Source organism: Ischnura elegans (assembly GCF_921293095.1).
Source record: "Ischnura elegans chromosome 13 unlocalized genomic scaffold, ioIscEleg1.1 SUPER_13_unloc_2, whole genome shotgun sequence".
Taxonomy (NCBI): Eukaryota; Metazoa; Arthropoda; class Insecta; order Odonata; family Coenagrionidae; genus Ischnura; species Ischnura elegans.
Window position 1 is genome coordinate 3,467,462 of NW_025791658.1, and position 18,153 is coordinate 3,485,614.

At 39.2% G+C, this 18,153-nt stretch overlaps 1 protein-coding gene across 1 annotated transcript in view; it reads left to right on the top strand.

Annotated features, from left to right (window-relative positions):
* Nucleotides 1-15,890, top strand: part of LOC124172716 (zinc finger protein 567-like) — a 31,730-nt gene extending 15,840 nt beyond the window's left edge. The window contains exons 3-7 of the mRNA XM_046552185.1: nt 2,740-2,868; nt 2,989-3,117; nt 6,304-6,432; nt 7,870-8,004; nt 13,490-15,890. Of these exons, the coding sequence (XP_046408141.1) occupies nt 2,740-2,868; nt 2,989-3,117; nt 6,304-6,432; nt 7,870-8,004; nt 13,490-15,274 (2,307 nt within the window). The 3' untranslated portion in view covers nt 15,275-15,890. The remainder of the gene's footprint in view (nt 1-2,739; nt 2,869-2,988; nt 3,118-6,303; nt 6,433-7,869; nt 8,005-13,489) is intronic.
* Nucleotides 15,891-18,153: the final 2,263 nt, after the last annotated feature.

The following is an 18,153-nucleotide window of genomic DNA, read 5'->3' on the forward strand; positions in this document are numbered from 1 at the left end:
TCAATTTCTTGTTCACTTTAAGATGTCAGCACTAGAGGGCAGCACAGGTTTTAACAATCGTCGTGTGAATGCACGACAGTTCCGACAATCGCTGGAACAATTGTAATGTGAATGAGGCATATAGGCCGTTTTACACGGTACACGGAATTGCGCAGTCTGACGTACGTGCGAAAGCGCAATCAAAATTGCGTCGTGTAAAGCGGTGAATTGCTAGAACACATGCGAGAATGCGTGGATGCGAGACGGCAAAATAGCCCCTGTTCTAATTTCGTTCATGCATTCGCGCAATTCCACACCATTTTATAAATTAATGCAGCTCTAACCTGCGTAATTCCGTGTACCGTGTAAAACGGCCTTAATATGTATATGTGGAACTGCCCCACGTGTTCCGGTGCCGTGGTTAGGCAGTCAGCTTTTGGTCGACATGTAGAACGGTTGAACCGAAGAGTTCTCCTTTATTGTCTGAATCTGTCTGTTTCTAAAATTCTGTCTCTAAAAAAGATCGCAAACTGACAAAGAAAGCTCTCATTGATTCCAGGAAGCACTCTAAAGTAACAGAATGACTGCGTAAATAATAATATATTGTAACGTTTTAACTATCCACTTTTAACTTGACAAATAATTTTGTTACACTTTGTAAAGAAATTTTATAATTTTAAAACTCGCGAGAAAAATCAACATCAACAAGCCGCCATGACCATTACAATCCCATTTGCACTACCCGTACTGCCACTCACTGAGCCATTGCCATGAACTGCACCAGTGGGGATCTTGAGTTCTGCCGTATTCCTTTCCTTTGGTCTCTTTCCCTCTCGTAGGCACCTCCTTTTCCTCTGCGTCCTTTTCTTCTCCCTGCCGATCTTGAATTCTGCCGTATCTCCTCCCCTGGTCTCTCAATACACCACAATTTTAGCTTTTCTCTCGATCTTTTTTTTATAACACGTCTATCTCTTCCTTCTCTCCATACACGACTCCCCATCAGTGGCGGATACAGAAAAAACTCAAGGGGGGGGGCCCAACATATTTTGAGTTGTCTTTACTTTTATTGTAGTAAGAGATGATCAAGTCACAGGCAAAGTGTATGAAAATTTTATTTAAAGTGATCATAAACATGTAAAAGACAATGCCATCTTATGATATAAAAAGTTACAATTGTGGTTTTTCAATGTTCGGCAATACAGGCGGACCCGCAAGGGGGGGGCGCGCGCCCCCTGCGCCCCCCATCTGTATCCGCCACTGCTCCCCATTCAAATAATATCATGGTCGTCTCTCCCTACCATTATTGCCTCCTCACTACTATTGTTAATGTTATTTCATTTAAATAAACAACATGGCGGCTTGTTTACAATATTGTATGTTTTAGTTAAATTATGAGCATTGCAATGCATTCAAGTGAAAGTTTGGGTTATCCGCATAGGCATATCTAGGGGGGGGGGGTCACAGGGGCACGTGCCCCCCCCAGACCCTCAAAAATATGCAAGATTTTTAATACGGTCCCATTATCACTGCATTCGTTTTGTATTACGAGGTATCCTAGTGCCCCTCCCAGAACAAAATCCTGGATACGGCCTTGCTTGTGCCCTCCCCCCCCCAGAAAGAAATCCTGGATGCGCCCCTGGTTATCTGTGTTTTCCGATCATTCGTGTGCCTTCCCTCCCCATCATTATCCTGGATAATCGGGAGTGTACTGTATATGCATAGGTTTGTGTGGCAATGCTCATGATGACTACCAAATTCTGGTTATTATTATGTGTGAAGAGGAAAAAGAATTAGAAAAGCTGCAATTCATACATATTTACGGTATTGTGACTTCATATTTATTGAATTTTAACTTGATATATATTGAATTTTTACTTCATATTTATCGAATTTTTGACTTCATATTTATTGAATTTTTACTTCATATTTATCAAATTTTGACCCGTAATTCATTGAATGTTGACATATATATTTTTCTCTGGATTCTATGCATTGTTATTATGCTTGTTAATTATGACCTCAAATCTATTGCATTTTTAAGTTACTCCTGTTTTAAAATAACCTCAAACATGAGACTGCAATTTAAGTTTATTTTCAATGGAAATGGTTCATTCTTATATGCACGACATATTACGTACGTAAAATGCCTTAAAAAATACTCGCATGAAACCTTAGGAGCAGCTGGAGTGGGAGATAATAATAATCAGGAGTGATCTGTAAATATAAATTGTGGTTGTGTAAGGGTGTCGCTCGCCGTCTCGTGCCAGCTCGGTTCCGCTCTCGGTGTAATGGAAGAATCGCAGAGTCACGTTCGAGTGATGGGTCCAGTATCTGAACCTCATAACACGTTGCAACCTCTCGCGTGGGATCCATCCTCGTGCATGACTCTGACACTTTACTCCGATTAACAACTTGCAACTGGCTCTCGCGTGGGAATTGGTCTCTGCGTATTCCTCCAACACTTAATGCCGTAACACGTTGCAGTATCTTGGCGTGGGAAGGCGTATGATGTGCACAATCATGCGGCCTTTTTCCGGCCAATAGGAGGACGCTGAGAGGGTCACGGGACGGACGCGACACGGGAGGAAGCCTCTTGGAGGGAATAGACTGGGAAGTCTTACGCTGTAGCTCGGAGGGGGAGTTTGTACATGTGCTAGTAACAATTAAACGTGTGGAACCAGACTTGTCATCTCATTCTGCCCTCTACGAACCTGGCCCTTCCTATAAGCTTAGTGCTTACAGTTGTATATTTAATTTTAGGAGGGTGATGTGCCAGAAACAGCCAGGGAATCTTTGACAGAAAATGAGAAATGCAGACAAGATAATTCAGAAGTGGAAGATTTCCCCATTTCAAATGCTGAAGTAGATCCTCTTTACACTGGAAATACGGTATGTGTGTAAAAAAAAAAACTCTATCATCACACACACTGCAAGAAATCCAGAATTTCCTATATTTTTTGTTTGCAGTTCTTTTCTAATGTAATGTTTGGTTGTATATTTAATTTTCAGGGGAATGAAGGGCCAGAGACAGCGAGGAAATCTTTGACAGAAGATGATGGCAGCAGAGAAGAGAATTCAGAAGTGGAAGATTTTTCTATCGCTAGTGCTGAAGTTGATCCTCTTTACACTGGCAACATGGTATGTACATGCGTACAAATCAATCTAAAATAAAAAGCGATTTTTTATGAACATGATCTTTCCAAAAACTGCTGACAAGTCTCGGTTACGAAAATGACATGACATGGTTGCAAAAATGTTGGTAACATTTTTTGTCACGTTATATGTACCTCAATTTTCATTTTTCGACCTGCAGTGGCATAGCTAGGAATTTTGTTCGGGGGGGTCCAAAACCAGGGGGAAAATTTTTGAAAAACAAGATACTTAGTGGAGGGTTTTTAATTTTAACACTCTTCGTGATCAAAAAAACTTCATCTGTCGAAGTAATCTTTCTTATATTCTGATTTTTCAATATTTTTTCTTTTAACCCTTTCACTGCCAGCCTATTTTGTGCGGGATGTACGAAGACTACCAGGGCTATCATCCAGAATTTGTAACATTTCAGATTTAAAAATTTTTCAGCTACTTAATTTTATTTAATACATCTAGATTTTTTCCCAATTCTTAACCTTTTCCCCACTAAAGACGGAAATATAAGTGTGGACGTTTCTTGACCCGGGAGATGAAAGCCGTATATTTCCGTCTAAGATTTTCCTACGCACGTGAACGAGAGCCATATATATATAAATATTTCCTAACTCTCCCCCTTTTATGACAGTCGTGGGTTTACGTTGTCTTTGTTTCAGGACCCAACGCTGCGGGGTTTAGGTTTTACCCTCGGAATCAGGGAATAAGTACCCAGACCCCTCATCTTTTATAACCCCTCTTAGTGGTAAGGGACAGTGGTCGTACAATTGTTTATCTAGTCAGTTTTTGAAATAAATATTTGTTCATTTCACATAAAAAATAAACGAAGAATTCAATTATTTGTCTTTTGAGCAGCGTTTAAAATTTTTAAACAAAATTCTACGATAAATATCAACTTATATCTCGAGTTCTGCGTAAAAATCAACATGGAAATTGTTGCTACATTAAATACGTTAATATTGACCTTAGAACGTTTAAAGAATGTTTAAAATTTGACAATACTCAGACAAAAATGATGATTTCAATTCTAAGTCTGCAATTTACGTGCAAGCAACAATTATTATCCATGTGCCAAATACATATAAGCAATCCATAAGTTGAGCGCAAACCAATGCCACAGGTATGGCCGTAAACCCGGAAAGGAGGGAGCACAACTACTCTCGGAGCCTGCGATAATGCAGAGTCCTCGCTGGGAGGGGTTGAAAAAGGTTGGAACTGAAAGTGTGTCATTATCCATGAGACCCTTCTTTACGAATAGCCTCCAAAAATGCTCCATAGCACTAGAAAGAAGAGTCTCTTGGGGCTCAGTACAGCAGTCATGCTAAGACGAAAACTCCGCCGTCTCGAAAGGGTTGAGATATATTTATATGTTATGACCATTGATAGATTATGGGGGTTTACGTAAATTACAGCTGTTGAAGAGGGCACAATCACGAAAAGGTGAAATAATTCGGGCCGATAAATCGGCCCGTGGCAGTTTTTGCTCAACCAGCAAGGGCAGATATATCGGCCCGGTGGCAGTATAAATGTGCGTGGGTTAAATGCGCGTGTTAGTGAGCAACTCTCAAAAGAAAAAAAACGTGCACAGTATGCAATTGTAAAGTGATAAATGAGTTTTTTAATCTCTTTTTTTCACTTTTTGGCCTTGAATACGCTGCAGACCATTTCGGGTGCCAAATTCAAATCCTCGCCACCGTTCCAATTCGGCTTCAAAGTACCGACTTTTTGCGATCAGTCCTCGATACCAGTTCCACAGGCCAGGAACCGGCAGTACCGAGAACGAAGAACCAGAACCGACCCATCACTAATATATTTTTTATGTATCTAATACAGGGTGTCCCATTTATCATGACCACCCTAAATAACTTTTTGCCCAGATGCAAATTCAAGAAATTGTCGAGCAAATGTTCATTAGCCATCAGGGGGACATTAATCAGCATGATTGCCTTCCTTGTAGCTTTGTTATTTACAAAGATATGAACAGCGGTATGTCTTCTTTAAATGGCACCCTAGACGTGGACGTGGTTGTGGTCCCGGGGTCAAAGTGACTTTTGTGTTATGTTTTGACTTGCTTGTCATTTGTTTACTACTAACTCCAGTAAGTGGACGAGTTTCTTATGTTTTCATGACGTTGTGTTTATGCTAATGGTCCACTGTGCTACATTTTTGAATAAGTCCTTAGGAGAGGAAATGAATTGCCGAATAAAAAATGGCACTCTATAGTTTTTATTCGGCAATTCAACGGACGATGGTTGACTGTTGCGCATTTTACTGTGTTTTCATTTGTTCACTGTCAACATAAGTAAGTGGAGTAGTTCCAAAACCCACGTACCTGCACTAAGCAGTAGTGAGTCAGCCATTTTTCATAACACTGTGTTTATGTTAATGGTCCACTGTGCTACATTTATGAATAATTCTTTAGGAGAGGAAATGAATTGCCGAGTAAAAACTTTAGGGTGGCATTTAAAAAAGACATACCGCTGTTAATATCTGTGTAAATAACAAAGCTACAAGGAAGGCAATCATGCTGATCAATGTCCCCCTGACGGCTAATGAACATTTGCTTGACACATTTTTGAATTTGCATCTGGACAAAAAGTTATTTCGAGTGGTCAAGATAAATGGGACACCCTGTATATTTATCATTTAATGATAGCAGAAAGCGAGTGCTATCGCATGATTTTTAACCATGATTCAAGAGAAAACGATAAGATCTCTCTTAATCCAACAGTCACTTAAAATGATTAGGATGGTTGGATTCCTTTTCTTTCTTATTTACTGTTAGGTATGCTCTCATATGGGACAAAATGGCCACAAGTAATGATTAACGTGAAAATTACAGCATATTTAAGGTGTATAAGAAAAAAACATAAACGTGAAACATATATTGCTGGAAATGTCATTTCACGTACGTAATCATGGCTGCATTAATGGTCTCTAGTTGTCTCGGAACAATTCGCGGTGGTAGTTTGGCCATTTCGGGGGTGTCTCCTTGGTATGATAAGTGGAGGTTTTATGATATAAAGAGGTTCACTATATTGAGGTTTGCCTGTAAATCTAATAAAATAAAGCAGTTTTATCATCATTACTATTATCTCAAAAGAGAATAATGGTTTTGCCTTCATTTTTTTGATGCAATTCCTATCCAATGTAATGTGTGGTTGTATTTTTAATTGGCAGGTGTTGGTAGAGCAAGAAACGGCCAGGGAATCTTTGGCAGAAAATGATAGGAGCAGACAAGAGAATTCAGAAGTGGAAGATTTTTCTATCGCTAGTGCAGAAGTAGATCCTCTTTACACTGGAAACATGGTATGTAAGAGTAAAAATAGATAAAAATTATATTGTTTAATTTCTCCCAAAATATAGATGCAGTAAAACCTCTTCACATCGTAATGGAGGGGACCAAAATTTGGGCAATTTGATGTATGGAGGTTCACTATAGAGAGGTTTCAGTTATATGCACAATTTTTTCATATCCTTTGGAAATGAAAGGCACTACTGTCTTTAAAACCATTGTATTTATGCGTTTAAACAAACATGCATGCATTACCGAACATGCATTCATTATTTAATGATGACACAATGTGAGTGCTATTGCAAGATTTCTACCACGATTCAAGAGAAAACGATGTGATCTCTCTTAATTCACTTAAAATAATTAGGATAGTTGGATACCTTTTTTTTTCTTATTTACTGTTAGGTATGTTCTCATATGGAACAAAATGGCCATAACTAATGGTTAACGTGAAAATTACAGCATATTAAAGGTGTATAAGAAAAAAAATAAGCGTGAAACATTTATCGCTGAAAATGTCATTCCATGATCGTAAGTGCATCCAAAAAAAATATGTTTGTGTTGCCATAGCTTAGTTACTTAGAAGTTGGAAGCCCATGTTTATGTTTAATCAGGTGTGTGCTGTATATCCACGAGTCAATGTCAGTTCCACATCGATTCCACTACCTATTTCTCACTGGGCTATTAATCATAAATGTGTTACCTAGTGATAAAAAAGTTTACTAAAGCCTGAATCACACGATCATTTTTTTTCGTCGCGGAAGTGATTACTATCGCGATCATTAGGCGAAATTATCGCTGCTGGCAATTGTTTTTTGCGTTCGCGATCGCGATGAGGATTCCCATCGCTATTTTTCATCACTCGTCCGTTCGCTTTTTCCGTCGCTAAAACCGTCACTATAACCCCATATCAGCCAATCGGAACGCATTCCCGTGTGGAGCGATTGCAGCGCAGCGTTTGACAATCTTGGGGACGACATAGATAAACAATCACGCTGTATATATTTTCGTGTTGCGGGTGCTATGACAACGAGCTGTGATATCGGAAATGATGCGAAAAGCGACGGCGGGAGTGACTGTGTGATTCAGAAAAACGATCACTCGAGCGATCATTTTTCCGGTCGCGAAAAGCTATCGCTCTAGTGATCACTTATCATGACGAAAGAAAATGATCGTGTGATTCAGGCTTCAACATTAAACCTAAGTCCAAATGTATTGATTTAAAAAAATATTTTTACAAAATGCTGAAAACTTAAATAAATAAAAAAATCGAATTTGGACCACCAGTGATGCCTGTGCGCACAACCGCGTTACAAAATTTAAAGTGCCCACTTAATGGTTTAGCGCAAACTAAAAATGATAAAATCAATTTTGAATTTATGTCAGCGGTAATACACAAATGTAGTAAATGGTGTAATGTCATGAATTTTAATTTCTGCTCTTTTCCCCAGATGGTTGTGAAGGGGAGTGATTCTTCGGTGATAAAAGTGGAGATGAGTACTGAAGAGGAGATAATAATCTGTGATAACCGTGAGGAAGTTGATCCAAGTGCTGAAACCATCAGAATTATCCGGCCAACGAAAAAGGTTTGTTATTATTTGGGTTTCTATAATATCCTATTTATCAGTGTTTCAACACATTCCAACAAGCTCCTTGCTTAGCAGAAAGAAATTTGTATAAAAATAATAATGATAATAATAATAAATTTATTTCACTTTAACTCACACATTTTAACTCACACAATAACCCTATTTCAGGGAATTAAAACTCCTAACGTTACCATCTATGTATATATACCACTTGTGTATGCATGTCAAAGATAATATAAAAGATCTCACTACCAATGCTCAAGTGCACGGACACTCCACTCGCCATAGTGGAGATGTACATATGTACTGCCACGCCACGGCAATGTACAATAAGAGCCCTTTTCACATGGCTATCAAGGTTTATAATGCTCTGCCGTCAACCTTAAAAAAAGCTTCTACAAGGGCAATTTTCAAATCTAATCTTAAACTCTTTCTAGTCAACAAAGGCTATTATAGCACAACTCAGTTTCTAGAGGAATCTGCCTACCACAGAAGTGTCTGATTCTGACTTTGATTGTGTATGTATTTATTTTTGTGTATGACATGTCCTATATTTTACAATGTAAAGTCCTGGGACCAATAAAATTATTATTATTATATTATTCACCATTGGCAAATTACACATCTGCAAGGCAAAAGTCATTATGAGATATAATAAAATATGTTAGGAACAATTTCGGGATAAACTTTCCGCTTGACAATATAGGCTCACAGTGGCGTAACTATGGGGGGGATCCCCCCAACAGGGGCGTAGCTAAGAATTGAGGCTGGGGGGGGGAGGGGGGTTTAGGTGCAACTAATACCGGGGTATGCGGTGGTATGGAATATTTGTCCACTTTGTCCATTACGAAAAATATATATTTCGTTAAAGTCTGTAAAATCTTCTGGGATGGAAAAATGTTCAAAGCCCACATGCCCAACTCACCACGGGCGCAGCTAGGAATTAAGGCTGGGGGGGGGGGGTTTAGGTGCAACTAATTCCGGGGTGTGTTGGGGTATGGAATACCCACCAGGATAAGCAGTAGGTGTGATATTAATAAATTGCGGAATTTTACGATAAATGGTTCAAAATGGTGAGTTTTACGGCTTTCTGAGGGATTTTTTAATCAATCCTTACACTATGCTATTGGTATTATCAATCCAATTAAGTAAAATGGATTAAACGACTTAAAAATTTCTCTGACCTCTGGGGGGGGGGGGGGTTTATCTGGGGGGGGGTTTAAGGTATGGAGGGAACTCCTCCATACCTTCTGCGTTCCGTTGCGCTTCTATTACTCGAAAGTATAGTTTCGTTCGTTTGTTCCGTTAGAATTTTCGCCATTTGTTCACTTGGACGTCCAGCTGTTTTTCCACACCCGATCTCTGGGGCAAAATATTTCTCACGTCTGAGATTTTAGTCCCGTAAAATTCCGATATGAGTTGACCAGGTTCTAATGGAAAATATTGAGCAATACTCTGTTCCGACACTGATCTGCGCCACTGGTGTTTCTGTTTTCAGTGGTGCAGCAAGGGGTGTTTTGGGGGATAAAACCCCCCCCAGAACTCAGAGAAATTTTTAAGTTTAATCCATTTTACTTAAATCGATTGATATTACTAATACAATAGCGTAAGGATTGATTAAAATATCCCTCGGAAAGCCGTAAAACTCACCATTTTGAACCATTTATCTTAAAATTCCGCAATTTATTAATCTCGCACCTACCTCTTATCCTGGTGGGTATTTCATACCCCCAGACACCACGGTATTAGTTGCACCTAAATCCCCCCCAGCCTTAATTCCTTATAGCTGCGCCCCTGTCTGTAATATCCTATTTATCAGTGTTTCAACACATTCCAACAAGCACCTTGCTTAGAAAGAAAAAGAAAATGAATAAAAATATTTGGGGATGGACGGATCCAGGATTTTTTTGGATATGGATTCGAATCGAATTCTTGATTTTTGGAGCCAGATATTCAGATATTTTCGGATCCTAATGCATTTTCAAATTCCTGCTTTAAAATGAAGACGTTATTCAAGTTTTTCTGGGTACAACAATCAAAGGAGTGCTTTTAAGATTTTCATACACATTATAATACGAGGCATTTTTTTAAAGTAAGTACCGTTTTGACATAAAAAAACAACAAGTAAATTTTTTCCAAAAATAATTTATTCACTTGAAAGGCCATACTTTATTTTTCTACATAATTCCCATTACTATTGAGGCATTTATCGTATCTTGGGACCAGTTTTTGTATGCCATAGTCACAGAAGCTTGCCGCCTGATTAGACAACCACTGCTTCACGGTCGTTTTCACTTTGTCATTTTTGGCACCCAGCGTGAACACAATTTCCGATAATTTAAACGTTCGGACACAATTTCGTAAAGAGCACTTCTTGAGACAGCAGGAAACTTTTCAGCTAAGGATGAAATGGTGAATCGTCCGTTCTCTTTCACTTTACAGTCCACTTTTTGATTCAGTTCATCGGTAATGACTGAAGGTCTCCCACTTCGTTCCTCGTCATGAATATTTGCGGCATAGCCCTGAAGAAATTAGGATTCGTCAAGCGTATTGTGGGAAGATTTTCGGATGAGTAAGTAAAAGAAAGGTGCTATTTCACTCTCGTCCGACCCCACCTTGAATATGCAGCGAGTGTATGGGATCCAGTGCAGAAAGACTTAATCCACAAACTGAATAAGATACAAAGGAAGGCTGCGCGTTTCGTCAAAAACCGCTACGGGCGTACAGACAGCGTTACCCAGACGTTAAGCGAATTAGGCTGGGAGCCGTTGGAGACACGGAGGCTGCGCGCTAGGCTTAGATTGCTTGAACAATTGAGAATGGATATCTTTAAGAGCGACACAGAGAACAAAATATTAGAGCCATACTATATTTCCAGGTCCGATAGAAGTGATAAATTAAGAGAAATGTTTTGCCGAACGGATAGATATGGGCACTCGTTTTTCCCCCGAACCATAAAGGACTTTAATAAACGCTTGTCCCAACCTCGTAAGAGCACTTCTTTTTTTTTTAATAGCTGTAAACGGCTGGTGTCCTAACACCCCCTGCCACACGCCTTTTAGGCGGCTTGCGGGGTATTATGTAGATGTAGATGTAGATGAATGTTTGTGCGGCCATCTTTAAAGGTTCTTTGACGATGGCATACAAAATCTGGTCCCAAGATACGATAAATGCCTCAATAGTAATGGGAATTATGTAGAAAAGTAGAGTAAAGTATGGCCTTTCAAGTGAATAAATTATTTTTGAAAAAAATTTACTTGTTGTTTTTTATGTCAAAACGGTACTTACTTTAAAAACACGCCTCGTATTTTTATAATTTGAAAATCATTTTTATAGGCTTTCAAGTTGTTTTTTAAAAATAATTTTACACTCCCAGGGCCTTAACTGTTATGCTTGGGTTTTGAAATGAATATAGGAAAAACCTTCAGATAAGCCATCGACCAGTGGCGTAGTGAGGGGGAAGTCTGGGGGGTCTGGACCCCCCCAAAATATAAAAACACAATTAAATTTCTTCAGAAAACAAAACAAAATAGTAAAAAATCATGAATTCACAAAATATTCCTTCAACAAATGAAGATTTTTAGGTCATGAAAAGTGTTAAAATTAGTTTAACCCTTTCGCGCCGAATGCCGCACCTGTGCGGCGAGTATTTTCTTCCCTAAACAACAAATGCCACACCTGTGCGTCGTGAATTTTCCTACCCTAACCAACGCCTGTGCAGCACAGGTCGAAAAAAATGACCATGGCGGACACAATAGACCCACGGACGTGGTCGCCCCTCTAGGTCCGCCTTAGCGTGAGCCCAGTCCCTTCTTCGGATGCTAAGGTCGACCCTTTCTTATCCTCTCCACGCGGTCAACTACTGTTATTTGCAGTGTGTTTTCCAAAAAAAATGTTTGTTGCTAACTTTTGAAATCCAATGCTAGAAATGAATTCATCTTTTATTGCGGACCGCATGGAAATTTCAAACAAAATTCTAACGTTAATATCAACGGAGTGATAGAACAACTAGTAAATATACTAAATCCGTCTATATAAACGTTAGAACTTCGTTTAAAATTTCTGCACGCTCATAAAAAAACACGAAATTCATTTTGAAGGTAAAAAAATCGATGCGAACAACAAATATTTGCATATATTTTGCATTAATATTTTAGCCATTTGCCTGTGGACTCGTGGTAGGAAGGGGCTTTTAATCCGTCTAGGGTCTGGGACAGAGGCCGAGGAAAGGGATCGGCGCCCCCACTGAGTTGGGTCCAAAAATTGTTAGGGAGGGAACCACTGCCTTCAGTCGACGCGAAAAAGCTTCGTACAGGGGAGTAAAGAAAACTTTCAAGAGACTCGTAATGAGGAAGAATTTCCCTCAACGAAGGTCTGGCGCGAAAGGGTTAAAACCCTCTACTTAGTACTCTATTTTTAAAAAATTATCCCCCCTGGTTTTGGACCCCCCACGAAATTCCTGGCTACCCCACAGCTTGGAGCTGAATTGAATGAGAGCTTTGAGAGACTCAACAGTAGGATAGTGCAATCTTGCCCTTTTGAAATTTTTTCAGTCTATTATAATCGCAAGTTTACATCCAACCTCAATTATTTAACCCTTTACCTGTGCAAATAAGCTGAAATAGGCAACTGAGGATTACTGGTGGCTGTTGAATGGCAAAAAAATAAAAAGAGGAGTAAAAGATGTCCACATGACATCTGTATACTCAAAGGAAGAACTTCTAAGCACCTTTGGACTTGGAGAGTAGAAGCATAGTTCCAATCGTCAATAATAATAATAATAATAGTTTTATTGGACATTAAACAAATTTGAATTTGCAATAGTCTTCGTCATACACATAGGAATTAACAAATACACAAAATACATATGGCAAAATCGATAGGTTTATGCATCTGCAAAGTACAACACAATTTCACATTCGAAAAACTCATTTATGGAGTAAAAGGCTTTTTTTTAATAGCCAGTCATGAATAACTTTTTTAAACTTTGACACACTCACAACTTTAACTTCTGGGAGCAATCTGTTAAAAAAGCAAATTTTTAGTACATCAAATGAATTGCTGTTTTTGCTTAACCTGCAATAAGGGACGTCTAGTGTGTCACTCCTTGTGTAATGATTATGAAAATTAGACCTTTTTTCCAAGGAGCAAAGATTATCTTTGACATTGCAAAGGCATTTATATATGTACAAGCTGTAGAGAGTCATAATCCCAAGCTTGAATGGACGATGGGCGCAGTCTGCTAAGGCGATCGTTCATAGACGATGGGAGCAGGTTAAGGGTTATTATCCTTAAACTCCAGAGTATTATAAAAAAATGCTGAAAAATGGAATACATGGGTGCATACCCAGATGGGGGCAGGAGGGGGGCAGTTGCCCCTCCCCAAAAGCACATGTAAATTTAGTTTGAAGCAAATTTTTTGAACAAATTTCCTTTAAATCCAAAAAGAAGTGATACATATTTTTTTATATTTCCATTGCAGATGCAAGACGGGTTAGAGAGAGAATATTTATCGGACAGGCATGGAGAGATGTTGGATAACCCTTCACTTCCTTGGCGGCAAATCCTGCAATGTGATGATGAAATGAAACCTACATTTCTAACAGTGGACCGGATTTTATCACCGAGGGACAATTTAATTTTATCATCGGAAAATCCAGAACGTACGCTGGAAGAAAAATTGGATTCAAACAAGAAGGAAAGAGTTGGTACTTGTTATTACTCTGAGAATGCATCACAGCCTGACGATAGGAGTTGTGGCAATGGTGAGAGCTTGATTAACCAGGAGCAAAGTGAAAATTCCACGGAATATGTTTGTGACCAGTGCGGCATCAGATTTGTCGATAAAAATACTCTCAGTGAACACATTAGGGGGCATGTTGCTCATTATGTGCCCTCGTCATCTGAGCATCTAGCTGAGATGTCTATGGAGCAACTTAAAGGAAGTTTTGACCGAAAAACGTTTTTGCCGTGGGCAAATACGCCAAATCATTTATCTGCGGAGCGTGTGAGGGGAAATTTTTGCCAAAATATGTCGTTCTTCCATGAAAATGTAACAAATAGTTACTATGTAGAGCGTATGAGTGGAAATTGTGGCCAAAATATATCATTATCTCAAGGAAATGTATCAAATATTGCACCGGAGGAGGATATTAGAAAAGAATTTGCCCAAAACACGTCATTATCCGACAAAAATGTACCGAATGGATTGCGTGTTGAATGTTTTCAAGGAAATTATGACTCATCAACACAACCGAATGCTCGGAATGGTATATCAGCGGAGACTTCTGCATATTCTTCGGTGAGATTTGATGAAAGTTCTTGGACTAGATCTTGCGAGTTCGGTGAGGAGTCGAAAGAGAAACAGAGGAAGCGAAGACGAATTAAAGTTGGTTGCGCAAATATGTTCAAGTGCGAAGTTTGTTCGAAGGAATTCAAGTACAAAAGTGTTCTGACGCAACACTTGTTCGCTCACAGCAGCGAGAAGCAATTCAGTTGCAAAGAGTGCGGTCGCGAGTTCAAGTTCAAAGCCGGTTTGCTTCAGCACGCCGCGACCCATGGCGCGGAGCCGTACAGGTGCAGAGTGTGCGATAAGAAATACTTGCGCCGCAAGAGTTTGGAGCGTCACATGAGCGTACACACGGGAGAAAACAGATTTCTGTGCAGAACTTGCGGTAAGAGTTTCGTGTCGATCGCAAACTTGAGGCAACACTCGGGAGTCCACACGACCAACAGGCCATTTCAGTGCGGCCACTGCGGGAAACAGTTCCGGCTGAAGCACAACCTTGCGTGCCACGTGACGCGCCACGACGGTCTGAGACCGTACAAGTGCGGGACTTGCGAGAAGAGTTTCAAGACGAAAGACAATCTCTGTCTTCACCTCAAAATCCACTCGGGCTTGCGTGAATTCCCGTGTAACTTGTGCGGGAAGTCATTCTACAGAAAGGATCACCTTGCCAACCACAAAATTCGAGTGCACGAGAACGTCAAGCCTTTCGGTTGCGGGATCTGTGGGAGGCGTTTTGCGCAGGGGGACAGCTTGGCCAAACATGTGGAAAAACACAACGAGCGGAGGCGTTTCCAGTGCGACCTCTGCGGGAAAGCTTACAAGATCAAGGGATACCTCGTGAGCCACATGCACAACCACTATGGTACGAATAGACTAGAGTGTACAATTTGTGGGAAAGTAATGAAAAGGGTGAGAGATCTTGAGCCTCATTTTAGGAAACATCACCTCAAAGAACCAGTTAAATGTGAGGGCGTGTGAAGAAGACCGCCAAATTCCGTGTTCTCCAGCCACTTCTGTGATAGGCAATAGTTTTGAAAGCCATCCTGATTTTGTCTCCATCTCAAAGGTGGGAAGTCCTGATTTTTGCCACTTTATATAGCACTGGCCGTCCCTCCGCTTGGATTTTTGCTGATTGGATAGCCGTAATCTGTGTTTACATAATGGGTCTTGTGGATTTCCAAAGCTTCCCTGATCTACCTTGGGTAATCACGAACAGTTGGAGCTGTTCCAAGTAAATTACGGTAGAGTTCCTCTGATAATCAGTCAAGCTCCAGTCTCTTATGGTAGACTTCTATCCTCAAGAGTAATTTGATAGTGCGGCAAAGTATTTTCTTGTTGGATGGGTGTTCAGGTGTGGAAGGCAAGGGGGTAATGCAACTTCCCCTCCTTCAGTAATTTCTCAAATCCCATGGACTTCCTGAGAATCTCCTCCTTGAAAAGTATACTAAAATTCTTGCATAGGTTTGTACGGCAATGTTCATGATGACTGCGAAATCATAGTTATTCTTATGTGTGAAGAGTAAAAAAAATTATTCAAGCTGCAATTAATAGTTATTGTATTGTGACTTCATATTTATTGAATTTTTACTTTATATTTATTGAATTTTTACTTTATATTTATTGAATTTTGACTTCATATATATCAAATTTTTGACTTCATATTTATTGAATTTTGACGTCTAATTTGTTGGATTTTGACCCGTAATTTATTAAATGTTGACATATATTTTTCTCTGGATTTTTGTATGTATTGTTATTATGCTTGTTAATTTTGACCTCAAATATGTTGCATTTTTAAGTTATTAATGTTTTAAAATAACCTCAAACATGAGACTGCAATTTAAGTTTAATTTTGATGGAAATGGTTCATTCTTATATTCATGACATATTATGTATATAAAATGCCTTAAAAAATACTCACCTGACACCTTTGGAGCAGCCGGAGTAGGAGAATCTATTTATCACTAGATAAAAGATCTGATGCGTTACCGTCGGCATCAAAATAATGTGCCGCTGTACGTTGCAAATTTATGTCCCGACTTCAATGCAGGCTATAATAATAATAATTAATTAAAAAGTGTTTCTATCAGTTTTATTTTTTCTTTTGGGTCAAACTTTTGGACTGGAAATAAATTTTACACCATTTTGTCACTTAAAATAAAACTTTAAGCAGATGCAGTTATTATATGTTAAAACTATACAATAGTTTATATAATTTTTTATATAAACTATTGTATAGTTTGTTCTATCCCCCCAACCCCACCATAGTTTGCCACTGATCTGCATTAAAGTCTGCAACTTATTGTGCAAGATGAATGCAGTACATGCAGTAGTTTTCCCGAGGATGAGTCACAGAGTTTATGAACTTGACGAAATGGCTAATTTTACGGTGCGCGGAGTCATTTATAGCTCTGGAGTGTCCACATTTTTGAATTTTTCGTAAAACAAAAAATAAATTATAACATCCTCTATATTATTTCTACTGTATAGATACCTTTTCTCAACTTCTTCGCAACCAAACTCTACAAATGAGGTACCAAAATGCACAGAATTTATCAGAGAACATGTGACGGCATATCTTACTTCATAAATATTGCTATTGTTTCCTAAAATTGGTTTTAAAAAAATCGATTCCGGCAAGATTGTCCTCATCCCAAGAATACAGTTAACGCCGTCGGATCCCACCATGCCTTTTAATTCACAGACAATTTCCCATTAAGGTTTCCTACGCGATGACTATTAACAAGGCTCAGGGTCAGACTTTGCAAAGAGCTGGCTTATTCCTGCCTGACCCTGTATTCTCTCATGGCCAAACTTTATGTAGCATTCTCTAGGGTAAGATCTTTTCAAAATATTTTTGTAAATATTAAGGAAAACGCTAAACAAGTATTAACAGAGGATAGTGTAATTACTTCCAATGCTGTGTTTAAAGAGGTCCTCTGACCTCAATTTGTACATGAACATTCCAATTAAATTTGTACATAAGACCCTGCCTTTTTTTTCTCCATTTTAAAATTAGAAACGCGCCTATCCCTCTGTGGACCTGCATTGAAAAGAGCGGGGGAAGCCCGCTGGGAGGGGGCTCATCACTCTCGTTTTCTTTAAAATGACATAATGCTCATTATTATAGCATGAACTATAACTGAACGTGGGGAAATGACAACCATTCCCAAAAGATTTTCTCCCTTCAAAAGCAGGCCATTAAGGCAATGCTTCGCCTCCATATTCGTACCCCTGGCAGATCTTTGTTCAAGAACCATCCTCACACTTCCCTCCCTTTATACAGGGTGTCCCATTTATCTTGACCACCCAAAATAACTTTTTGTCCAGATGCAAATTCAAAAAATGTTCATTAGCCGACAGGGTGACATTAATCAGCATGATTGCCTTCCTTGTAGCTTTGTTATTTACAAAGATATGAACAGTGGTGTGTCTTTTTTAAAGAGCAACCAATATTTATTATTTGGCAATTCATTACCTCTCCTAAAGATTTAATCAAAAATGTAGCACAGTGGACCATTAACATAAACACGATCTTATGAAAAATGACTGACCATCTAGCGCTTAGTGCAGGTACGCGGGTATTGGAACTACTCCACTTGCTGACGTTGACCAAATGAAAACATAGTAAAATGCACACCAGTCATAAGAAACTCGTCCACAGTAAGTTTATACCTTTACATACTTAATTGTGCCTTATTTGTAAAAAAAAACTCCAAATATTCTCCTATCACCATGATGTGCACCCTTACCACAAATGAAATAGTACTGACATCCACCTATCCCAGGACTCTACTTCCCTTTCCCTGCATAGTCCTCATCATGCAGCCTGTATAATCTATAAAAAATTATGGTAA